The following is a 25,445-nucleotide window of genomic DNA, read 5'->3' on the forward strand; positions in this document are numbered from 1 at the left end:
TATTTGGGTTCAGTAGGGAAGTCACTAGTAGCATTCTAAATCGTCTGGAATGAGAATAGCACAGGTGAACATCCTAGGTAAGCATCTCCTTACCATTTTCCTGCCGGCAGAGGGCCCTTTCTACTCAAACAGGGCAAAGCTCCTGTTTTGGCAAGTGTAATTTTAGCACATAAACTATTAAACTGTATAGAGAAAGCATGTTATATCCACAGTGTTTCCATGACCTATGCACATATACTAGACTAGTGCACTGCATGAGAAGAGACTTAAAAAATATTTCTTTTTCCCTCCCCCTTCACTTCAATTGAAAATTGCTACTGCTGTTTCATTTATCTGGTGGTGTTTGATTAGAAGACATTGTGTACTGTAAATCAGCTTACTACACAAGTGGAACTTCTGAGTACAGCCAAAACTTAGAAGAGGATTAATTCCTCCATACTCGAACTTGAAGTGGAACACAGTCCAGCTGAAGAGTAAAGAGACTGTAGTCCAGCTGAAGATTCCAGACATCTAATTCTGGTTTTTCACTTTCTGAAGAGGTTCAGACTGCCTCCCTGGAAGCACTTATAAGTATATGCAGGGCTGCAGAAAGCATATTTTTATGATTTCAGAAGAAATAGAATAGCTTTCTGTAATTGCTGGGCAGCCTCAGATAAGAGGCAATTCCTGCCAATTCCCTGTGAAACAGCATTTCATCAGGCAAAAGCCAGCTACAAAGAAAAATTTGAGCGCAAACTCTGCAACTGTCCAAGAGCGCCAGTCTCCAGTGCTTGATGCATCACTAGTCACAGCCTGAAGCAAAGGCCTTTAGTGCTTAAACTCCAAAACTGCAAGAGAAAGGTACAATATTAGCTACATGTTGAAAGTAATTACCTTTACCAACCCACACCAGCATTTTCTGGCCAATATGAGCTAGCAGCTTGTTCAACTTTCTGCCAAAAGAAACTCAATAGGAAGAAAGCATATGAAACCCAAAAATCACCATATGCTGATTTGTTATTTTTCTGTCATAGTAGTTATCAACACTTAGTGTAAGTCAAAATAATTAGAAGCCATCAATAAAAAATGGCTTTGTACTTCAAGTACCTCAGGATAATGCTACAAGCATCCCTCAAGATATTCCTACCTGCCCAAGGTTCCTCCAGCCTGGGTGTAGTATTTGTTATAATCCAAGCGTAGCAGCAGTTGAGCTAAGTCGGAGTTTATCTGATGATTGCGAACGCTAGAGAGAATCTTGAAGAGAAGTGATGACTGACGACTGAATCCCTACAAATTTGAAGATGTCAGTTCTGGGCCTTCTCAGAAGAGAAGGAAAACAAGCATCTCATCTCTGTTTCTGCCTACCCAGTCCTTTAACAGCCTGAAGAAGAGAGTCACTACAAGAGATGTGATGCTTGTGGTCCAGGATAAGGTAAGCTGTGAGCCACAAGAACTCCTAGATGTTAGTTATACAAAAGGAAGGGTAGAGGTACCAACCTCTGCCTCCTTTCTATTCCAGTATCTGCCCCCATTCTGCCTCTCTGTGGACACAGAATTTCCAACTCAAGTTGATTAGGTAAAATAATTACAAGCACTTACATAGAAGGTCTTGGCTTACACTCACAGTTGTTCTAGAGCTTTTAAAGCCAAGATAACTGCTTAGTTAAAATGTTTGCATGGGAGGAGAACAGATCCACAGAAACAAATTCACCTTCACCAAAATACTGAGTTGTGCAGCTCCCCGTTCATCTAAGGGACCCAGATTCTGACTGACCAGAGAACAAAAGCTATGACAAAGATCCAGAATTTCATTTAAGCAGTGGAAAACCTACATGGAATAAGAAGTACAAGTTAATAGTTGAAACAGAGTTTGTACACAGAGAGAAAGCAGAAAAGTTGTAGCATTCATAACAAAGATGTTTCTGATACTGTACTTTTTATTCAGGAAGATATTGATGCAGCATTTTAAAAAAAAGTTTTCTATGGAAAAAGGATTTAAATGTTATGCTGCATCTCCCCTCTGCCCCTCCCACAACCTTTTGCTGACTTTTCTGGGAAAACAGCAATTGGCATTAACCATCCAGATAGGCACAGGAGTTGAACACTGGCTTCTCTATCCAACCAGCAGGTCATCACTGCAGCTTCGGGATTAAGAAGGCAGGATAAAGACCAACAAGAGCTGTGGTTCAAGGCGTTGGTTTCACGGTCTGCTAAACTAGGAATTTCCATTGTATCAGTTATCTGACTGGGTAATTACTATTCTGACACCTTTATTCTATAATAACCTCATAGATGAGCACAGAGACATGTTTCATTGAAACTAACCTTCTTTGCAAATGTTTTTGTGATGCTGTTTATAAAAATACTTCTAACTTTTCTTTTTATTTAAATGAAATTAAAAGTAGAAGACAAAATTTTTCCTAGTCTAACCCATATCTGTGAATCCCTCGGGAATACAGTTCCTTCAGGAATCCCAGCGCTATGCTCATTAGTTCTTCTTTAATAAAATAGCCTGTGATAAAAACATAGTGATAAAATACAAATTATTAAGGTTAACTGAACACTGAAATAAGCTTGACTTAGAATTGCCAGGAATACAGAATTCACATTCACCAACTGTAAATTAGAAGATCTTAATTCAATTATCAGTTATAGTTTATACCTGCCTAACTCCTAGAATTGTAGTCTGCAGGAGATTATCACTGATCTGTTTTAAAAGATGCGATTTGTCATCATATCTGTTCAAAAAGATGTGTTTCTTAGGGCACTTGGATAATTGGTAGAAAAAGGTGAAAACAAGACCTACTTACAGGTTTTAGAAGGATGAAAGACTGAGCCAACAAATTACTTAGGAAATGATCATGAGCCAATCGTATACTCTCAAAATCTCTTGTGGCATTTATCTGCTGCAGAAGCTGTGAGAACTGAGACTCCAGTACATCGACCTGATGAGTATGTGAAGATACCTCATTAGTGGTTTGAGGAACTGGGAGTGCTTCAGACCAGCCAGAAGTTTGGAATAAGAAATTTACTTTCCTTATTGCTACTCTTATGTTACAGGCTGACGATCCCTTTCTCTCTGGCTGATCAATGAATTATATACAAGAGCAGTACATAATGAGGGGTATGCAACAATTTTTGATGCCTAAGTAATATCTAAGTTGAAAGGGAAATTGTGATTTTCTTTAACTAAGGAAAGGTATATGCTAGCATGTAGACAAAGGTATTTGATTGGAGTAATTTCTGAATTTTATACTGGGAGATACTATTTGGAATCTTAGGGCAAAGACTGCAGTACAAGAGCTCAGCCAGATTACTGTGAAGAATTTAGAAATCCAGGCTCCCTCTCAATTCTTTAAAAACCAACCAAACAAAAAAGCCCAAAACTTAACTCAAAGTAGAGTTTACTTAAAGAGGCCAGAGAAGGAACCAGGATGCTATCTTAATGATGGTCCTTCAGAGATGAGTGGTTTCTCACAAACATTTAGTAGCATTAGAGAGCTACTAAAGAACTCCTTCATTTCACTGATTCACAAATCCAAAAACTTCGTAATTGGAGCAGTAGTCTGGGAACTTGGAGGAAGCTCTAGACTTGCGAAGGAAATCCTGATTTCCTTAAGGTACAAGGAATCAGAAACCCGAGATAGGTCTTCAGTGCTCCCTCCATGCATTCCTTCCAGTTTCTGATTAACTGATACACTTTATCTTTCTCTGTAATACTGACCTGCAGATAATACTGAAGATTGTCCACAAGGAAAGCCATGTGATCCCTCAGACGCCACTTGATGGCATCTGTTCTATTAGATTTTAGGTGTTTACGTTGCATCTGGAGAGCCCAGCAGTGCTGCAGCTCAGCCTGAACTCGTCGCACACTTAGCAGGTATTTGAACACAACGTTGTACCTACAATCAAAAAGTACAAAGTTGTTTAAGACTAAAATCTTCCTCTTTTACTGGAAAATGGAGTTACTGGAGTACTGGAGTTTAGTGTTACTGGAGTTATTGGAGAATGTAACAATGCAAGACTGGAAAAAGAAACAGGAGGTGACTGCCAATAGTTAGGGCCAGTCAGGTCATGGCCCATGTGCCCCATGGCACATCTTGCAGAGTAAGATTTCTGCTTGTACTGATTACTGACCTAAAAAATATGAAGTTAGTTTTCAGTGTAAGGAGGGGAATAAATGAAAACACTGTCAAAGTAGCGCTGTTTGTAAATCAGTGCAGATCTGTCAGCATCCTGCAGGTCTTACTGTCATTACAAGTACTTACAATATGGGTAAGTGGAATGAACCATTTTAAGGTTCAGGGAGCAATTGCTCTGTCTTTCTCTCCATAGAGAATAAAATCCCCCAACACAGTAGTGAATGCCTCACATCAGGGAACATACAGATGAATATAGAAAGACCATACCTAGTACTTACTTCTCGAGAACAGCAGGAGTAAAAAGAATGTGCAGTGGCCACTGAACTTTGTAAGAAAGTCCCAGAGCTGCCCATCCAGATGTGGGGGCCTCACGTGGAGATAATTCCCGGGAAGGCCCTTCACGAGTCTGAGAAGTATCTAAAAACAAATAAGGTGCTGAATTATGTCATCTTCTCAGTCAGTGCAACCATGGCAAGGAAAAGGGAAAGAACAGAATTAAGAAGAGCCAAAGTAGCCTAGGCCATCACATAGGGCAGTAAAGGGTAAAAATTAGTATTTCTTTAACTTGAGAGAAGGGTTAGTAATCAATTTAAAAACAAGGTCACCATCTCCCCTCTTAATTTACATCTAAAAATGCAAGAAGATACCTTTATGTTCCTTTCCATGATACTCAATGGTTAAGTGAAGAAGAGGAAGAAGGTTGTCATCATCTAACAGTACCTTATGAGCAGACAGCTGAAATGCAATGTTGACATCTGACAACAAGAGAACATGTATCAGCACAAGATGATGCAGCTAGTGCTAATTTTGCACCCATTAATTATTTACTCTTGGTCCTAAAAGACAAAATTGATGCACTATTGACACTCTTTCAATTACAGTTTCAAATACCTGCCATCAGAAGCTTTCTGAGAGATTGTTTTCACTCACTTTCTGAGACATTCTAATTCACAAGTGCTGTAGTTTCAAAACTAGAGAGTCAAGAAAGAACTCTTCTGTACTGGACATGGCTTACCACTTTCCTGCTGTACCACAATGAGGCCAGTTTGGTTAGCAAATAAGCAACACTCACCATGTTCAGTTACAGCCGTAGGTGGTGTCTTTAACATGTGCTGTGCGGTGTCTATGAAAGCCTGAAACAGCTCACCTCTTCCCAAAAGGTAAAAGTCTTTTATAATCTGTGGAGATAAATTTGTTGTACCTAACATACTAAAAACTGAGCAGAAATTTTAAGCATCCTAGCTGATGGCACCCATTTTTATTATTTGGACAAGTGCTGTTTCTAAACACAGCTCTGAATTTCAATCACTGACCAAAAAGTCTACGTTGTGTTTGCTTCAAGATGCAAAGTACACATATCCCTCTAACTCTGTCTTTGAGCGTACACTGATAGAACTTGGCCAATCTTGAGACTGGAAAGTGAAAACAGCTTTACCTAAATGAAGAAAGCCCAGAGTGTAAGGCAGTGAAGTATTTAATAGAAAGAAACAAAGAAGAGAAGAAAGAGCTGCTTAAGCAAAAATAAAGTAGCAGTTGCATTACCTTCAGTTGTCCTAGTAGATCCGATTCCTCCACCATCAGTTTCCAAAGATGCTAGTGAAGTACAAAAATCAAATGAAACAACAGAAATCTCCCATCAGAATTATCTCGGCCATTCAGAGATAAGATTAGCTGTGGTCTTAAAACACTTGCGATGCATACAAAAAGAGCACCTATACAAAATACTGCATAAAGTACAAGAGAACACAGTCAAGAGTCCTGTGCAGCAGCTCATGCTACCAGTTAAAATTCTTGATATATACTGGCAAAAAACTCTGCCTAAGAAACCTGAAGACCTGTGGCAAAAGAATGCAAATTTCTATGAAACCAGTTCTACTCCAGCTTTGTTCTTGATTCTCTAACCTCCCCCTTTTCCTAGGTTCTCCTCCCTGCCCCAAGTGAAAAAAAAAATTAAAAATTGCCAAAGCACGTGCACAGCAAGATGCTATCTATTATGCTGAAAGCAAATGAAAAGTTCTGAAATAATTTCAAGTGAAATTAAAAAAAAAACAGAATTCCCTTCTTTCCCTCATGAAAGAGCATAGTATTTGTTAATGACCTTTTGTCACTAGAAGTTTGGTTTACATGAAGCTCTGAGACCACTTAGAACAGCTGCACCATTGACATGTTTGTTCAATCACTGGCACTGACGAGCCCTCTTCTTCCAAGTCCTCAACAAAACTTAAGAGCTTCTTAGCCTGCACAGTAGTTACCCTTCCTAGGACGCTCACCTCAGCAACAGTGCTCCGTATCCAGTCAACCACTGATTCAAAGTCCACCAAACTAAAAAGCGGTTGCTGCTTGAGTCGATGTAGTTCTGCTGCAAAAGTGTCCTCCTGGTTTTTTAGGATGGAGCCTGTGCAGCAATGAGAAGAATTTCAGAGAGTAAAAACGGATGCCATTTGGAGACGTGCAGACAGAACAGAGGAACAGAAAGGCTGTCCAGGCAGCACTGTTTCAGGTCTGGCAAGGAATGTGAAGAGGAGGCTTCCAAGTACAAGTATACAAAGGTATAACATTACTATTGCATGTACAGTTGCAGTATATTTACTTGCCTTGGCAGTGCTGTGGTATCAGTAAAACCCCCAAATATTTTCTACATAAATGGTTTCTGCTAAAAGCCCTTTTTCGAGGACTGAGCTAGATCTTCAAACCCACAAACTTTTCTGCAACATTACCAGCTGGTTTGGGTCTCCCCTTACCTCTGCCCCTTTCAAATCTATCCTACTGCCTGAACTTGGGGACTTTGTTGTTTTTTTAACCAACTGAGGTAGAAGACAAATTTTTTCCCCCCTTGCTTCTGCTACTGCAAGAAAACAGTCCACCTGAATTGGTCCTTTGTTCTCTGTAATGTCACTCAAGTAATTTAAGTACTTTCGCATAGGCATGCTCAAGTACCACACAGTCCTCCCCGACTGGCGTAGAAATATATTTCCCAAACCACTCTCAATGTAAACTTTTCAAGCTCTCAAAGTGAACTATCAGGTAGAAACTTCTCTCCCTTGCTGTCTTTAAGGCTCCATATAATTTGTCTTTCATAGCAACTTTGGCACTACCTTGCAAGTGAATCTCTCATGTTTGTGGATGCAAATTAATCCCATGACACCATTCTGCAATATATACACTCAAAGCAAGATGTGCCTTTGTGTCAGTTTGCAGCCTTTAGGGAGAGGGATGCAAACTGAAAAGAAAACAAGGCCTTTACAATTGCTTTATGCAGAGCAAATCACATGGTAACTTGCTGCTGGAAACTTGGAGACTATGTTTGGAAAGTGTTATCTACTCATCCTGTTCTTACACCTCTCCCTTGGAATCAATCAGAAGCAGAACACTGGGACTACTGCTCTGTCCTGGCACAACTATCCATACAGTCTGAAGAATAATGGCCAATAGTCAGTGACTGTTGAGGAATTCATTAATGTGACATTTTGGAAACTACATGTCAGTCTCTCCTAACTGAGGAAAGGTTGCAAGATGTTCCTTACCTTTTCTGGTCAGGTTAACATTCTGATTCTCAAACATCTGAACAGATTCTCCCACAAAGAGGATCTTCTCAGCAACTCGTACAGGAATGTATGAAGGCAGCATTTCTACTCTCAAAGAAAACTGCTTTAGAGATGGAGCTAACATGTTCTCCTCCTCAATCAAGCGCTGCCAGAGACACCAGGGAAAACAAAAATCAAGTGCAAAACAGTGTCAGAAAACCAGACAGAAAAGGTGTATAAAGGGGGGTGTGTGTGAGGGGGGCATTTAAGAGCTTTGGAAGGAAGCAGAAAGGTAGTGGAACTGATTTGTATCATTTAACTAAGCCAGTAATCTTCCTTATACTTCTGGTATGTTAGCAGATCCCCCTGGAGATATTGGTTCCATCAGAGTGCAGCAGAAGGGAGAAAAAGAGGCTAAAACTTTGTGGAACAGCAACAAATTGGCTGTATTAAAGGGTTATGATACATAAGAAAAATGAGTGTTGTTGCTGCCATAAAAATGTTAACTAGCATTACCAAAAATAATCCTTCCCTACACCCATTCTTATGTTTCAACACTGTTAGAACACTTGTGATACAGGCCAAATATAAACACTTCCACTAGTGAGCAAATAGGATAAAGATCCAAAGGCTTACTAGCAAAGATAAGGCAATTTTCTCAGTTCCTGTGAAAGCTGTCTTAGAACAATACAGTAAGTTATTAATTTTTTTTCTGAATGTTAATAAGAAACTCCAGGTATGGAGGCAAGATCTTCCTTCAGGAATGAAATAATAATCTCATCTGGCTTTCTTGTTACTGGAGAATTAGTTTCAGTGGTCCGTAATCCAGAAAAAATCACCCACAGTTTTGAGAATGTTTGCCATCTATAAAATTCTTCATTTCAATAGGAGAATTCAGTAATAATTTGTATACTGATGCTAACAAGTTGGCAATTCTTAAGATTCTAGCAACACTTTTAGATGAGGCAATACCCAAGTATTTTATGATCTATTCCACTAAAACTCAAGAGTTCCTATTTTACTCTTTGACTGAAGAATTGCCAATGCTGTTAGTCGATAAGTGAAGAAAGAAGTTGCTTAGTCTACAATTTCCACCATGGACCTAGAAGACTCAACAATTTTCACTTTCTTTATCCAATATAGCGAAGTAACAGATTTTTCCACTAACTGCCTTTTAAATTTTTTCCCTGTTTTTCTCTGGGTGTAGTCTGTTTTCAGCCCTGTTGGCACAGGGGACCCAATTAGTATGCAACACAGTTTCTGTGTAGACACAGCAAAGCTGCATGTACCACACTAACTCCATAAGTGCCCATGAAATGTTTTCTCACCATAAACTAGAGGGTAAATTTAGAGTTGAACTTGCTCCACACTATTCTCTATTAAGACACTATTCAAATGCTCAGTGTGGAAAACTACTCCATTGAGAAAGGTGCTTTGCAAAAGGGCACTCTAATGGTATAGCATCTACAGGAAGTGTTACCACATTTCACCAGTGTGCTGGCAGGTTGCTTCCTTACTTAGCGGTCCCTTGACTCTCACATAACACATCTTCTACTAGTAATGTCAGTAGCATTAACCTGTTATGTAACATTTGCACAACTAATGGTTGTACAAGAAAGGCACCTGACCCAGGTGCCCATTGAAAGTGTGCAAATCAAATCAACAGCCAAGTTCCCCACACCGTTTCTTGCAATTGCTCACACTACCACCATTGCCTATGCTAAACAGATCATGGTGTTGACCATAAGGAATGAGGAACCAGTCAGTCAAGAGCAGTGGGCATGCAGCAGTTCCCATTACTTGACATCAGCGTCTATTCCGTCCACAGGGCTTTCTGCCGTGGGGTTATCCAGCTGTGCCAAACAATAGCTCTCTGCCCCTTAGGCCTAGCAGTAACCTATTACAGTATTATTTCACTTTACCATCCTAGAAGGTTTCAGTATAGTCTAGCATAGCTCGCACCAAAGTAGAATACAATAAATACACATCTTTAGTTCACTAAGAACCAAAGATGCCAAGTTATGACTCATAGATCTTACCAGGTCCTGCAGTTCTCGTAGCTGTTTTCCTGTAAGCCCCCCAATTCCTAAGTCATCGTCATCTTCTTCAGGTTGGCTAGGGACATTTCCAGAAGAGGGGCCTTGTTTGATAAAAAACTCTTCATGTTGGTCTAGTAGCAATCCATGCAGCATCCAGGCAGAGAGCTGCTTATACATGACTCCATGACACACAGCCAGAATCCTGAGGTCATGTGAAACAGTCAGTCAGGGCTTTGCACACAATAATCAAAACCTCATTGTATGTTGTTCCAGAAAGTCCAGTTGGTCAGCCAAGGAGTATGGCAAGTACTAAATGCCTAAATGTGGTATTTTATATCTTTTTTTTTTTTTTAACAAGGGTGGACAAAACTAGAAGGTGCAAAACTAAGCTAACATATCCTCTGAATATGTGGCTTCTCCATGGAAATCTGCTAGTATACCAGATGTATAAGTCTGCAGTGGTTGCTGTTTCTACTCAAAGGACATTTTAAGTGGTTTGACTTTCTCCACAAGGACATACAAATATCAGAACACTCACAGAGTCACATTTATAATTTTGAAGGATCAAAGATCAGAGATCAGTGATATGCACAAAAAAGAAAAACCTGGGTCTGAAGTTTTCTAAGCCCTTGGCCTTAATTCTCACCACAAGCCTGCTTTAGATAAATAATGGGGATGGTGACAGTTTTACTGTCCCCTGCATGCTATTCCTACTTTTATACCAAGGCTGTTTTGCATGTACTGTTTCAACAAGTAAGAAACACTTTGACACTAACTCCAGAAGAATGAAGTAATAGTTTTACTGGATCTACATACTTTTCAAGAGCACTGCGAACAGGAGGCAACCCCCCACAGCTATGTTTGTGGACTGTCTCCAATATCTGGCACCCATGAATCTGCAGAAAGAAAAGGTTAGACTAGGTCTGTTGTTTGGATATGTATTGACCTTTTTAAACATTTAAACAATACACTTTCAGCTAACAAAAAAATGCCTTCACAAACTGAACAAGTCTTGCAGAAAGAAAGGTGTAACATGCTGCATGTAGTGATGAAAAAGGCCTTCCATGTGTGGCCTTACACTCAAGCTTCTCTCAATACTTTCCCTTAAAAAAATGTAAGCATCTCTGGATTCTTAAAACATTAGCCTCTGCCTTTTTTATTTCAGGCAACAGCCAGAAAAAACAGTCTCAGAAGAGAAAAAATATGTCCTATAAAATTCAAGACATCAAAGACTATGGGATAAGGGGAAAACTCAAATACAGTGCAAATGAATTTGTAAAATAGTCTCAATAGTTACAGTAGAACTAGTAACAGGGCATTCTTACTGGAACTACATTATTTTCTAGTATTAGAAGTCTGGGATGGGGGCAGAAATTACTTTGGCAGTTAAGGAGAAAATCTGTTAAGAGAAACTAGCTGAAATTTTACTGTACCTTCTGAGTTTTGATCTGTTCCACCATGACCATCACAGAGGGGAAGAGTAACTGAAACTGCAGAACAAGAAGTGAAGTATTGATTTAGGTAGTTATGTAAGGAAGAGAAAAAAACCTCTACTTGAGTAACTGTGGACAGCAGCTGAACACAATAATTTAATAAAACTATTATCTATGTTTCCTCACAAATTAGAAACATGACATGCAACTCTCCAGGAAGTATGTCTTCCCTTCACTGGACCAAGATGCACAAAGATACTATATTTCAGCACTAGTTCAGGCTAAACACAGTCAGTGAGGAATGTGTGAGGGTCAAGGTGGAGGACCTTAGCTTTGTGTTGAAGTGCAGATGATCCTCTGAGCATGATTAAGGAACTACAGAGGTAGAGGCATTAGATAGAAATGGCATGACATGATGGAATAAGCCTCGTTTATCCCACCCACTTTCTTATTAGACTCAATGAGGGATAAGAGCAAGCCAAGAACACTACCTCTTTAATAACATGACATACCTGGTCCAAGGAGTAATTAACATGTGAGATGGAAAGATGTGGGTCAGCCAGAAACTATAAAGATAAAGCAATTAAAGAAGATTAATTATCACAACCACTGGATGGTGACATTACCCAAGGTATGACAGCTACTAGTCTAGCAGAGATTAATCAAAACCTCTAAAACTGAAAACAGAAGCCACAATAGTCTGAGACAGCTGATAAAGATGGAGCCCTTACTGAACTGAAGGAAGAGGGGACAACACTTAATAGGATGAAAAGTAATTTACAATGGCATCTCACAGGAATAATTCTCACAGGAAGGCATCCCTAACGTGGAAAGGAAAATACCTTGTTTCATTTTAGAAACTACTACTCCTATATTAATTGCAGAAATGACAAATTTCCACAATCTGTCAGCAGCACTACGGCTTCTTGTTCTGTGTCTCTCTCCTTTACCTCTTGTTCTAGGTCAAGTAGTGCCTGTCGATAAGGCTGCAGCACTGAATCAAGACCTGTACAGAAGGCTCTCAAATATATGCCATGCAATCCACTCTGGTTTTGCTGAGATGGATGGTGATCCTGAAACCAAACAATAAAATCTGCATTAGCATCCTCGCACAAGTCTGAAGAGTAACATAGTATCTGTGCAGTATCACAGCAGTAGTCAGTGCTCAGACCATGTTGAAATGCACCTTAGCTCACCACAAAGTGATCATAAAAACAAATACAACCTTGTCACAATTAGAGTTACTTGAGCAGACTTATATTTAGCTCTTTTGTGGACCTATGAAAGTGCTGGGAGCCACTGGTACCAGTGCTTCTTTTCACTTAGGTGTACCTCTTGGATCTCAAGGGTCTTCACAAATCATGAGGAGATAGTCATGAGCATCCTGCTCAATTGACAAACCCTGGCCTGTCCGGTGTGGTCAGAAATTATTACAAGACCTCCCCCAAGAATAAGATTTTACATTTGATTCATTCTTCATTGCTCTCTACCCTCCCTTACAAGCATCGCAGAGAGCTTTCTGGAGCTCTGCTCCGTGCGAGCACGCATATGGGCCACGGGCCACTCCTGTGTCCTGGGCAGCTTGGCCTTACTAGCACCTGCCGCGCTCTTCCCGGGAAATACCTCGGCCCGGCGGCCCCACCTGCTGCTGTACGTGTCCCGTGTATTGCTCCACGAATTCGGCGAAGCGGATGTAGTCAGTGCCGAGGCGGCAGAGCCGGTTCAGGACGCTGGTCTCGCTGGGATGCAGAAACGGCAGCTCCTGAGACACCTGGAAGGGGAAACAGCGGTGACGGACGGACGGACGGACGGGCCGTGCAGGGTGGGGGACAGTGACCAGGCGGGGCGGGGGCCGGGGTGGGCTTTGCCTGGGGGATGGGCTTTGCCCGGGGCCGTGCCACACCTGGAGGCCGCCGCGCTTGCTCCAGGTGAAGGCTGCCCCTGGGTACCCGCTCAGGGCCAGCAACAGCTCGTGGATCATCCTGCCGCGCGGGGCCGCGCGGGCTGCCGGGAGCAGCGCGGGGGCCGCCGGGAACGGCGGGCGGGGGCCGCAGAGGAGACGGCGGGGAGGGCGGCGCGGCGGAGCGGGAGGGACGGACCCCGCGGGAGGGGCGCCGTGGGGGCGGGGGGGGGGGGTGTGTGCCGTTGTTGGGGGGGGGGGGGGTGTGTGCCGTTGTTGGGGGGGTGTGTGCCGTTGTTGGGGGGGGGTGTGCCGTTGTTGGGGGGGGGGTGCCGTTGTTGGGGGGGGGTGTGCCGTTGTTGGGGGGGGTGTCGTTGTTGGGGGGGCTGTGCCGTTGTTGGGGGGGGTGTCGTTGTTGGGGGGGTGTGTCGTTGTTGGGGGGGGGTGTGTCGTTGTTGGGGGGGGGGTGCCGTTGTTGGGGGGGGGGGGGGTGCCGTTCTTGGGGGGGGGTGCCGTTGTTGGGGGGGCTGTGCCGTTGTTGGGGGGGGGTGCCGTTGTTGGGGGGGGGGTGCCGTTGTTGGGGGGGCGGGTCCCGTTCGTTGTCGGGGGGGGGGGGGGGTGCCGTGGCCCGCTCACGTCCCGACCGCTTCAGAGGCGCGTTGGCTTTGGCTCGCGGCAGGAGGACAGTGCAGTAACGTGAGTGGCTGTGATGGCAAGTGCCTGTTCGAGAGGTCCCAATCCAGGACAATAGCAAATGCGCAGCCTTCTATGTAGACTTGGTTTCGGTGTGCCGCAGTAGGTTTCTTTATCGGTTTCGCAGGTTATCTGTCAGTGTTTTATCTTTCTCTCTTTATTATATATTGCTTTCCTTCACTTCCTGTCGTATTCCGGGTAGTCTTTTCAAAACTTCAAAACGGTCTAGTTTGAAAACTATGAAGTTATTTAATAAAGTAGTTTTTAGCAGCCTCCTTTTTATTTCCCTCCTATTTTTGACAGTGTTTTTCTCTATGTGCATTTTTACTCTTCATTTAGAAGAAATGATTGTTTAGTCTTAAGGGTCATTTAATTTCTATTCGGTTCAGCTTGCCACAATAAGGTCTGAAATGTAGCAAGAATATGGGCATGTACTATCTATAGCTGTACAGCTTTATGTGTAAATTGGGAGCCCCAACATTATTGTTTAACATGTATGAGTATAATAAAACTATCGTCTTTCTGTTGACAAATCTAGCATCATAATAAAGACTGAGGGGTTGGGCTAGACATTTGTTATGCATCCTTGACATAAATATCACAGAAAACATTTGGTCCGGAAACCCCTGCAAAAGAGCAGATAACAGTAGTTTATTTGAAGGATTTGGTTTTCTCTGGGAAGCCTAGTGATTAATCATTAAGGCCAAAAACTTAAAATATTTTTTTTACAGAATTAGTTGCTCAGATTTTGAAATGAGAGAGAAATAGGTATCTCTATAATACTTGCAGGGCCATCTGACTAGTGCTCATTCAATATTAAGGGAAAAAAACCCCCAAGGAACAGGAAAGGCAATAAATTAGACATAAATACACAGATCTTAATAAAAACATTTTGCAGAGTCAATAACAAACACCAGAAATCTTAAATCAGGGGAGCTGTTAGAGGTACCATTGACTATGACCTTGAAGAGGTACAGAAAGGTTCTTTGATTATAATAATTGTGTAATAATTGTGTTTTATTTTTCTTATCAGAATAAGATGTTTTTGAGGGAGGATTGTGGCACTGTGCAAAAAATGTTATGAGATTTTCAGGGGGAGCAAAATGAATTCTGCATTCCACAGTCTACATATAAACATTATTTTAAATGTCTTCTCATTGCATAACTTCCCAGTGGCCACATGTGAAGTAATGCAAATGTTAATAAATAGAACCCTAACTGTATTATGAAACCTTTTGTTTTGTAATTTATGTCTGGCATTCCCCAATGTCGTTATTTCTGTAACCATTGAATTATGTCTTCCTTTAATCAATTAGGTTCTCTAAGATTGTTGAGTCCAACCAATGATCGAACACCACCTCATTAACTATACCGAGGCACTAAGTGCCATGTCCAGTCTTTCTTCTAACACTTCCAGGGATGATGTCTCTACCACGTTCCTTGGCAGCCCATTCCAGTCTCTAACCACCCTTCCTGTGAAGAAACCTGCCCTGGCACAGCTTTAGACTGTGTCTTCTTGTCCTATTGCTTGTTGCCTAAGTATATATAGTAAGGAAATGTACTTTTTGATGGGCTCATGGAATCATTGAGTTTGGAAGTGACCTCTAGAAGTCTCTAGTCCCACCTTGTTTCCTCAATACCAGGTGAACTCGAGTGGGTTTGTCCAGGACTATGCCTAGTTATCTCCAAGGGCAGAGACTCCACAACTTCTCCAGGTAACTTGTTCCAGTGTTGGATCACCTTCAGAATACAAATATTTTTTATTTTGTTGAAATGGGACTTTTAATGTTTTTCAGTCCATTGCCCACTGATTCTTGGCATGTTCTCTTGTGCTCTCCTCATATGTCAGATGCTCCAAGCCCTTAATCAATTTCACTGTACTTGTTCCATTATGTCCATGTCTTCCTTGTACTGGGGAAGCTGAAACTGGATCCACAGCTGGAAAGATGACTCCCTTAACTGCTGGTGATGCTTTTCTTAACAGAGGCTATTGGTCTTCTAAATTACTTAATATGGGCTTAGGTAGTAAGTGTATGCCCTGGCACTGAAATTCATGGAACTAATTAAAATGGATACACGGTGGCTGGCATTGTCAGTGCTCTGACCCTTGAACAAGAAATAGACAAATCAACAGTAATATGTACTGAGGGGAAGGAAATTTTCCGGGCATGATTCTCCTGTGGCAGTGCTTCTGGATATTGCTATTGGTGTTTGGGCACTCTGCTTCCACTTGTGGCTGACATTTCAGGTGAGTTACCACGGTTTGGTCAGTAGAGATGTTTAGATGGAAAGGTATGGCTGCTTCCAGCAAGGCCACGTTTTGTTACTGTGAAGGGCAATGCAGCTGGGGAACCTGGCAGGACAAGAGGGCTTAGGCAAAGCAGCATGTGGGAGGCAGCCGGGCCGTGGAGGCTGAGCTGATGAGGCTGCACTGCACACAGTGGGGCTCACATGGGCTGGGCGCACATGGCTGGGCTGGGAGGGCTGAGAAGGTAAGACGTGGGTCATGACCAGTTTGACCTGGGTTGTCCCGCATATGCTGGCGGAGTTTGAGAGCTTAGCTGGGTGTTAGGAATGAGCCTAACAGGAAGATTCAGGGCTAGGGCGCTGGCCCTGTGAGAGGGAGGGACAAGTCGGCCAAGCCGGGTCCTTCAGGTTTACGGGATGGGCCGAGCTAGGCTGGGGGCTGGGTCCGGCCGGAGGGGGACTGCGCAACTCGTCGTTTCTCTCCAGCGGCGGCCGAAGGTGGCGGGGGCGTCTAGGGTGCGGCCAGGGCGGGGAGAGGGAGAGAGAGCGCGGAGGGGCGACTCCTCCCCCGCCACACCCGGTGCGGCAGGAAGAGGAACAGCCGCGCCCTGCTCCCGCTAGCCCCGGCCCAGCGCAGCGCCATGGCGGCGGAGGACGTGGACGGGCTGGCCGTGTCCCGGCCCCACTATGGCTGTGAGTACCGGGACCCCGGGGGTCTGGGAATCCGCGTGGCCGCCAAGCGACGCCCAGCCCGACCTGTCCGTGCCTTCCAGCGTCCAGCACTGGAAGGAGAGGCTTGGTCACCGCAGGCATGGGGGCAGCCGCGGGGTCCGGGCTCCGGGACTGCCCCGCGGGCGCGGTGCGCCCCGCCGGCTCTCCTCGCGGGCCCCGGCGAGCTGCGCCTCCCGCGAGAGGGGCGGTGTGCCGCGCGGGAGCTCGTCAGAGCTCGACGGTCCTCCTGAGTGCTAGAGAGGAGTGCTGAGAGAAGGCAGTGGATGAGCAGCGACGGGGCGTCCCACGGCTGTGTCGCCGTCGTCTGCCGCGGGCGAGCCCTGCGCCTCGCCCAAGATGTCCGCCGCGGGCGGGGCGGGGGCGGCCCTGCCTTCCGCCTTCCCGCCGATTTTGGCGACCACACCCCATTTGCCGGGCGAAACACCGCTCCCATCGGACTTGCCTTGTCCCACGACTGCCTTGTCGTGAGCTTGCGGTGGAGAGGGAGGATCTTGGCGTCCGACGCGTGGGCTCGCCTGTGCTACGATACTGCGTCAAAAATGATCAACGGTGGAGGAAAACGTGGTGCTGTGGAGGGGCGATGTTGTAGGCGGCTGTCAGTCGGACCTGGTCTTTTAACACTTCCAGGGATGGGGTCGCCACAGCTCTGAGCACCCCGTGCCAATGCCTCACTATCTTCTTGGTTCAAGAATTTCTCCCTATCATCTGGTCTAAATCTCTCCACTTCTAGTTTAAAACGGTTCCCCCTTGTCCCATCAGTATTGCTGTCTTCCTTTTATAAGCCTCCTTTTCAGTACTTTTAAGTACTGAAAGGCCACAGCGAAGTATCCCCGGAGCCTTCTCCATGCTGAGCAACCCCTGCTGTCTCTGCCTGCCGTTTTGGGAGAGGGGTTCCAGCCCCCAGAGCATCTTTGTTGCCCTCTGGATGTGCTGTAGCAGGTTTTGTGCTGAGGATGCCAGACCTGGATGCAGTGTTCCTGCTGGGGTCTCACAAGTGCACTGCACATTGTTGTTGAAGTTATTTTAGGTATAAGCTAACCTTTGCTTAATAACAGTATGAGATATTTCCTATTTGTCAAATTGGTTCATAAAACCTAAAATCTGTAGGTTTTTCTTCTTTTTTTGACATGAGATGTAAGTATGGGAAGAGAAGACTTTTTCACTGAGGCTTTGAACACACAGAATCTAGAAGATTTAGGCATATTACCCCTATGTATATCTTCAGCATGATCTGAAGATGGCATGCAGGTTGGGAATCTGAATGATTCCCTTCCATATAGGGAATGTGAGTAGCATTTCCACCTTGTTTTAGAGGTGGACTATAAAGATATAGAAGGGATTATATGATGTGAATATGTATTTGTGTCCTTCCTTAATCTTTTGCATCAAAATTGGAGGATAGGTGAGGAGACAAGTGGTCACTGATGTGCTTTTGAGGAAGACAAAGGCAAAGCTAGAAGAAAATAAGAAAATAAAGGATTGTTTCTAAGAAATTGTCAGAGGGATGCAGTCAATTTGAGAAATCGGGAAGAAGGAATCTGGCAAATTTATGTGACAAGGATAAGGAAATGGAGAGTTTTCTCTTGCTAGTAAAGAACATTAGATCAAAGTCATTATATCCTTAGTTTTCTGAATTAAAAAAAAACCAACTGTGATGAATTTCTGTGGGAGAGGTTGGATCTGATTTTTGATGTGCCTGTTCCATTACATTCAATCTTCAACCATCTGAGGGCTGTGTTTTGTTTATTTTCAGCCGTCTTGGATAATGAGAGGTTAACAGCAGAGGAAATGGATGAAAGGCGACGCCAGAATGTAGCCTATGAATACCTTTGTCATTTGGAGGAAGCAAAGAGGTGAGAATAATTGATTTTGAAACTGCTGGTGCTGTAAAAGAAGATGTGACCTTTGGTATGGGGAATAATTTGGATGCATCTTACCTCTTGTCTTGGTTTCTTAGTGGCTATATAGTTTTGCTAGAAAGAACAACCAATCAAAAAAATCAAAGAAACTCCCTTCCTCCCCAAAAAAACCAACCGACCTCTGATGTGTATTTCTAAGGTTCTCAAAGAGTTCATGACAAGGGCTCTGTAGCTGTTCTGTTATTCCTAGCACTGGATGGGTTCTCCTAATGCTATGATGATTTTTTACCTTTTCTTTTTATATACATACCACTTACATATTCTCAATACTCTTAACATGCATACTTGTAATTCTTTAAATCTAATATCTTAGCATATTCTATTCTGGTATTCTATTAAGCCAGAAGACCAAACATCCTGAAGGCCTTGCACTTGGAGGCCAAAAAATCTTATGATATCTTGAAAAAACAAGACTCCCTCTAAAACATGTCCTGTAAACTAAAATTAAGTCCATCTGGGGGAAAATACTTGAAGATAAGAAAATGTCACACTGTTCATTTAAACCTCTCAGTGGAGCATAATTTTTAAATATACTAATTTACAAAGTCCGTAAAATTGTATACGTGATCTACTGTGTGTGTACATTTTGGTCTAGTCCACCTTGGTGAATTATTGCACCATAAAAATCCTTATTAGATACCAAGATAAAAAGTCCGTTGTCCCTTAACCCTGTCTAACTCTTAATTCTAAACCCAAAAGCGTTGTCTAACTTGTATATGTCTGGTGCAATATTGCCTCCTGGCTTAGCAGTGCACATGAAAAACAGTTACTCCCTTCCTCTTAACTGAAACCTTTTACAAATTTAAATTGTAACAGTGTATATTCCTTGCACACTGAGACCTCGATTCTTGCATATTTCTCCATGCATCCATCTATTTAATAGATCTGTAGTACTTTTCCCTGGGTTGCTCAGACTGCTTTCTGGGCACTCAGTATCTTTCTGGAAGTTCACTGCCAAAAGAGAGAAAACTTTTCCAACAGGGCCTTAGTGGGCATACTTACAAAAGTGCAATGATTATTTTGTATACTCCAACGGATTTGGTAGTATCATACATTATTGCATGGTATCTGCTTTTTCATGTATAGTAGAGTTTTGCTGAGTTGTCACCTTGAAGTTGTGCTGCTGACATTTGTTTCTCATCTTTTATTTATATAGTCTGTTGTGTTTTCCTGAGTGTTACCCTTCACTCAATCTTGCTGAATTAGATTTTTCCTGATTTTTGTTTAAAATATTGAAATAACTTTTATTCTTATTTTCCCTGACTGGGTGATGAATTTTGTATAAATCTGTGTCATTCTTCCTTAGCAAGGCAGGCATGTTCAGCTGTAGTGATTTTACTGAGGAGGAAGTACTGAGTTTGTACAAGTTCAAACTCAGTTCTGCTGGCGGAATATAAAGGATTGAATTCCAGGACTTTAATTTTACCAAGAATTTATAATATATTTTTGAAGGGACAGGGAGCACGCAGTTTATGCTGTAGTCCTTTAGGAGCTTTATGAGAGTTATCACTGTTGTAAGTTCGCAGAGACTGCTTAGTTACTAGTAGATAATAATTTTCCTTCCATACAGACTTTAATGAAGTTTGAAGTAGAAAGCAAGATCTGACTGTGTTTCAAAATAACTCCTTCCCTTTGAATCCAAAGTCTAGCAGCAAATACGGGGCAAACAGGAAGAGATGAGTTGCACTGTAGTAATTGTCCAAGCTTGAAGGAGCCCCAGATCCTTCACTTGTAGGTTCTTCCTGCATTCAACCTCGGAGTAAATGCTAGAGGAGGTGCTGATTCCCACTTGAATTCCATGCTCAGGTCTGCAAAAAAACCAAAAACCACCTCAGGCAAAAATACATTTTACAATAACAGCTTTAATATTTTCGTCTAGCTCTTGCTTAATCATGGGTACTTACTCTTTAAATAAATCAGCTTTGACTCCGAAGTTCTTAGTGATCTTGTCTGTGCTTCTGAGTGTTGTCTTGATGTTGATGAGGTTGAGCAGCTGGGCATTTGATTTTTGCCACACCTCGTCAGAAAAAAGAAGTGTTCACTCTTGTCTCAGGGTGAGCATTGAGATGTTTCAAATAATGCCTAGCGGTAGCCAGTATGTTTTGTAAAGAATGAAGAAACAGCTGTGCTGCTCTAAAGGCAAGTGTACAGCCTTCCTTGTATCCACCTTGGCAGTAGGAGCACATATTTTTGAAGTGGAAGGTCTGCTTGGAGAGCCTCAACCCTTATCCAACCCATAACTCATGTTTGCTTAGTGGCATACAGGCTATTCATGTATATGTGAGTGGGAGTTCCTGATTCCTATAGAGAAGGCCGTATCACTTAACATAGGAGTTAAAGATTAAATCTGCTCCAGGAGGGGGGAGCAGACTTCTGAGTTTAATAATTAAGATACACAAGGGAGAGCAAAGGCTTGAGTTCACTGTCTATTTCCAGGAATTTTTTTTTCCTTCCTGAGAAGTTATTTTGTAAATTGCCCTTCGAGTTTTATTTATTGCTACTAGTGCAGTCTAGAAGAGGGCTCTTGGCTGCTTTGTTGGTAAGGAGTTTATTTAGCAGAAGCAATTAAACAAGAACTATAAGAGATCAGTGTGTTTGAAATTAATGCCCTTGATCTGAGATTTTCTATATTTGAGTTCTTTGCCAGTAGTGTAACTGAGACGTAGCATCTGAATTAGATAGTGTGGCCTTTTTCTTGTTCTATTGATTACAGTCCCTCTGAGCTGTGAGAGGGCTAATAATCTTTCTTCGTGGTGAGAGAATGTCAGATTGGAAATTATATCTCTAAGGAGAAGAGGAGGACCTAAGAGCCAAGGAAGGTAGCTGGTGTACTCTGTGTCACGCTCAGAAGCTGGAAAGGTGAATGTTGTAAAGGTGATGGTAGCCAAGGCAGGGTGGGAGGCAGCTGAAGAGCAGCAGTTGGTGACTCCTCTCCTCTTCCCTGTAATCATGCTATATTATTACAGTATAGTATTGCATTCAAACACTGTAGTTTGTATTTATTTTTTCTTCTACAACATAAAGACAAGTAAAATCATGTGGTTAACAACATGCTGATTAGCATTGTATTAGCATTGTTAGAGGCTTGCTAGCCCTTTAACCGAGCAACGGATGGAATCTAGAAGCAAAGTGGGTTTTTTTAGTTGTTAGAAGACAGTAAGATTATAATTGGCTAGCACCTAATTTAGTACTGAAGTAAAAAATTTAGAAAAGTTTGAATTTCTGATCTGTTTGATGTGATGGCCCATGTGCAGTGTAACTTCGGGCACTTCTGTACTCTATTTATGGCAATTTATAGCTGTTTGCAAGACCTGTCTGCTAATGAGCATACATCAGAAGCATTATTAGAGTTGTTTGATTGGTCTTTTTTGACTGTCACTGTTTTTCTATTGTTATTTAGTAGTTTTTTATTTCAGTTAATAATGTGCAACAGTCTTGTGAAACAGGAATTAATTCTTGCTAGTTGGAGAAAGTTACACTCTGCTTCCCTAAGTTGCTCAAGATTGTGAAAGAGTAAAATGAAATTTGGAGTTAAAATGAAGATCGTGAATAGAGGGATTCCTCTACTATGTGTGGGCCAGGTGCCTCATTCTTGAAGAAAAATGGCTTTATTAATAAGTGTTGTTTAATACTTCAAATTTTCTTTTCCATGTTCTTTTGTTTGTTTGTTTGGATTGCTTTACTTTTTGTTTTGTTTTGGTTTGGTTTTGTTTTTTTGTTTTTCCCTGTTTCCAAATCACAGTAATTAATAGAAAAGCTGTGGCAGTGCAGATAAAACTGCAAAAATATACTCTGTTCTGTTGCCAGCTCATTCTCACAGAAGGGTAAGGGTATATTTGTCTTAATAGAAGCAGCCTGAGACCTGATTTTTGTGGTCCTTTTCTAGAAGTCAGGGTGTTTTACTATAATATCCTTCATCAATGTTTCCACTTGGAGATTGGGTCAGATACTGGTTTTGGGTTGGTTGTTTGGATTGGTTTTTCACATGTGTTGTTTTGTGGTGGGTTTTTTTGTTTGTTTTCTGCTTCTCTCAGACACAATGCAAGTGTCGTGTTAGATTGTAAACCAGGAGTATTCATAGACAATATTTTATTATCACTAGTTATAAGTTGAAGTAACTCCTACTTAGCTCTTACTGCTTTATTTGGGCTTTTATCAGCTCCTGTTTGGACTTGAGGTATTTCTCTACAGATCCTGTTCTGTTTCGTGTGACCTCATGCAGTTGCAGGGAGTGGCTGTCTGGACTGGAAGTGACTTGGAATGCACATTCAGGACTACTTTTTCTGAGAAGTGGGTGGAGAGAGGTACAGAAAGGACAGTGGTGGAGTACCACCATCTTTGCCTTACTTCAGATACTTCTTTTATGACTCACTGGGAATGGTAATGAACAGCAGGCAAGGAAGAAAGAAACAACTGTTTGTTCAGAGACCAGGATTTTTCTTCTTGGAAGGTGCTTTCTGAAGGAGTACTGTGTATAATGTAAGGAGAAAGCAGCCCAAAATAACCAAAGCAAACAGATGTTACTAACAGTTCTCGGCTATTAAGTACTGTGGACTGCTTCTTCATAACCCTTATTTACAAGAAATCAAGTTGGTCTTGAGGAGTGATAACTTCAGTGATGTTGTAGCTTCCAGGCATTTAGGCCTATTTAGTTTCTAATGCTAAATGATCAAGGCAATTATCTTGAAAAAGATTTCTGTGTGTTTGATAATTACGTTCCTCTTGACTGTGGGCTCGGTACTCATCTGAAAGCTCTCCAGGACAAATGATCAATCTTTTTTGGCAGACATGGCAAGTGCAGCAGTATCCTCATCAGCAAGAGCAGCTAAGAGAATTTTTACAGGTTTATGGTAGTGTTTGCAAGGGAGCAAAGAGGAACCTCATATTTACTTTTAAGGAGATGGGGAGTAGTAGAGGGAAAGATTTTAATGACAGAGTATCAGTATTGTCTTTGGTTCAGCTGCATGTTGCCAGGAAAAGTACATCAATCACTGGGAAAAATCTGACATATGCTACTCAATTATTTCTTGCTCTCTTGTATCTTTGAACTGAAAATGCCTGTGTGGATAATGAGAATGTTCTTTTAGCTGTGGCTAGTGCTTGTTTTCCTAGCTCTCCATCTGTACAAACCTTACTGAAAGGCATTTAAATATCCACCTACTTTTCTGGAGGATAACACTCCTGATGTGATACATTTATTCTACTTTGCCATTGTTAACTCTCTGAGAAATCTTTCTTTCATCTTTTGAGGTGATTCCTTGATTTGTTTAGAGCTGGTAGAATGAGTTATTTTGAGGAGAAGTTTTTGTTGGGGTTTTTTCCATGGCTGTCTAGTGCCCTTGTTCAGGTGAACTGGATGAAGAGCTGAGGCTGTCTTACAAGTTTTCTCTTCTTAACCATCTGTGAGAATGCCTGCCAAGTCTACATTTGTAACTGCAGTAAAAATATTTGAGATTGCCTCTACATATGAATGATCTGCTGGAGTATGGGAATCTTCATCTTTCAATAAAATGAATAGTATGGTTAGTCAAAAAAATGCCATACCTGTGGTGTTGCAGTAGTGAGCAGTGAAAAAATTTTCAGGCCATAGTCTTGTACATTCTTTTGGGTGGTTAATGCAGATACTGTTGGGAAAAGAAAAAAGGTGCTGCCCTTTTGCTCTCACCACTTTTTCCTCTGCTGTGGTGCTACAGCAGCCATGCATCTTTTCCTTGGTACATTTCTGGGGAATTGCATTAGAAGAAGGACTAAACAATCACAAACAGAAGCATCTAGATGTGAAGGCACGATGTGCAACAGTTGGAATGAATTGTCTTTAACAATGCCTGGATCAGCTGCTAGTCATCCAGATCCCAGCATGTTTGGTTTCGCTAGACCCCCTTTGAAGGCAGAGCATAGTGAACAAATGCTGGTGAATCATGGAGGTGGTACTGGACAGAGATAGTCATCGCTGTTTACTATCAAAAGGTATGGAAAGGTTTATCCTTATCTGTAACCTGTAAATTCTCCATCTGGTTGCCAGCTGAGAAAATGTGCAGAAGCTGTGAGGAGAACTTGATGACTGGTCACCCTCCTTGTCAGGGCAACAGGTCCTGGACCTCCTGATCCTTGTTGGGCCAGGCGTAATGGCCCTCTCCTGGGTGGATAGCTTGAACATCCTTTTCCTGCTTGAGCAAGAGCTTTTTCTTTTCTGGGGCAAGTAACAAAAAACTAAATTTCTATTTTGGCTTGTTAGATTTTTCAAAGCTATTTGAGTTGAAAGTGAAATTAAGAATGATGCTTTTGGTAGAGGAATGGAGGGTTAGAAATAGACCAATCAGCAGTCAAATGTGTTTTAGTAAACACATATAGTTCAATAGAATAAGTCAATTTACAATCCTGATAGTTTTATAGTAATTACTGGTGTAATTTTAATGGTTGTAAAGGTACCTGACAATGTGTCATACTGATATGAGCAAAGTCCTCTGAGTTAACAAGTGTGATTTTGGATTTACGCGCTTTGGAAGACTTTAAGGGACTGATCTTGAACATTGTATCTCTTGATGGCGATCTTGTTTCCCAGGATGTTGATTGTTGCACCACTGTGAAAGCCTTCCTGTGCTCCTCTTCCCTCCACCCTTCCCTGGGATGTGATTATGATCTTTGAAGAGTGGAATTCTAAATAAGTATTGTTGGTACCTTCCTTTAGATAGGACACCTGCTGTCTGGAACGTGCTGGTGTCCCTTAGTCTTCTTTTATGAGCCTTGTTTCTGTAGGATGAGTTCTCAGGCAAAAGATGATAACGCTTTAAATTGTGTCAGTGTTGGGTGCTAGACAAGGCGGGTAAAAAAAGTTGA

General features: G+C 42.2%; 1 protein-coding gene across 1 annotated transcript; it reads right to left on the reverse strand.

Moving 5' to 3' along the window:
- Positions 1-7: 7 nt before the first annotated feature.
- Positions 8-13,168, reverse strand: LOC129126080 (tubulin gamma complex component 4). The gene is made up of 18 exons (XM_054641808.2): positions 13,021-13,168; positions 12,760-12,888; positions 12,068-12,190; positions 11,630-11,683; positions 11,118-11,174; positions 10,501-10,580; positions 9,685-9,886; positions 7,646-7,811; positions 6,392-6,516; positions 5,664-5,714; positions 5,194-5,299; positions 4,769-4,876; positions 4,400-4,538; positions 3,704-3,881; positions 2,790-2,924; positions 1,691-1,807; positions 1,127-1,266; positions 8-827 (listed from the first exon to the last, which is right to left on the reverse strand). The coding sequence occupies exons 1-18, from the start codon at positions 13,096-13,098 to the stop codon at positions 815-817; spliced, it is 2,001 nt and encodes a 666-aa protein (XP_054497783.1). The 5' UTR covers positions 13,099-13,168; the 3' UTR covers positions 8-814.
- Positions 13,169-25,445: the final 12,277 nt, after the last annotated feature.

The sequence above is a fragment of the Agelaius phoeniceus genome, unplaced genomic scaffold (genome assembly GCF_051311805.1).
Source record: "Agelaius phoeniceus isolate bAgePho1 unplaced genomic scaffold, bAgePho1.hap1 Scaffold_861, whole genome shotgun sequence".
Classification (NCBI taxonomy): Eukaryota; Metazoa; Chordata; class Aves; order Passeriformes; family Icteridae; genus Agelaius; species Agelaius phoeniceus.

Coding starts and splice junctions, on each gene's coding strand:
- LOC129126080 (XM_054641808.2), bottom strand. CDS start 13,098: ATGATCCACGAGCTGTTGCTGGCCCTGAGCGGGTACCCAGGGGCAGCC. Junction 11,175..11,629: donor TTAATTACTCCTTGGACCAG/GTATGTCATGTT, acceptor CTTGTTCTGCAG/TTTCAGTTACTCTTCCCCTC. Junction 6,517..7,645: donor TGTTAACCTGACCAGAAAAG/GTAAGGAACATC, acceptor ATTGCTGCACAG/GCTCCATCCTAAAAAACCAG.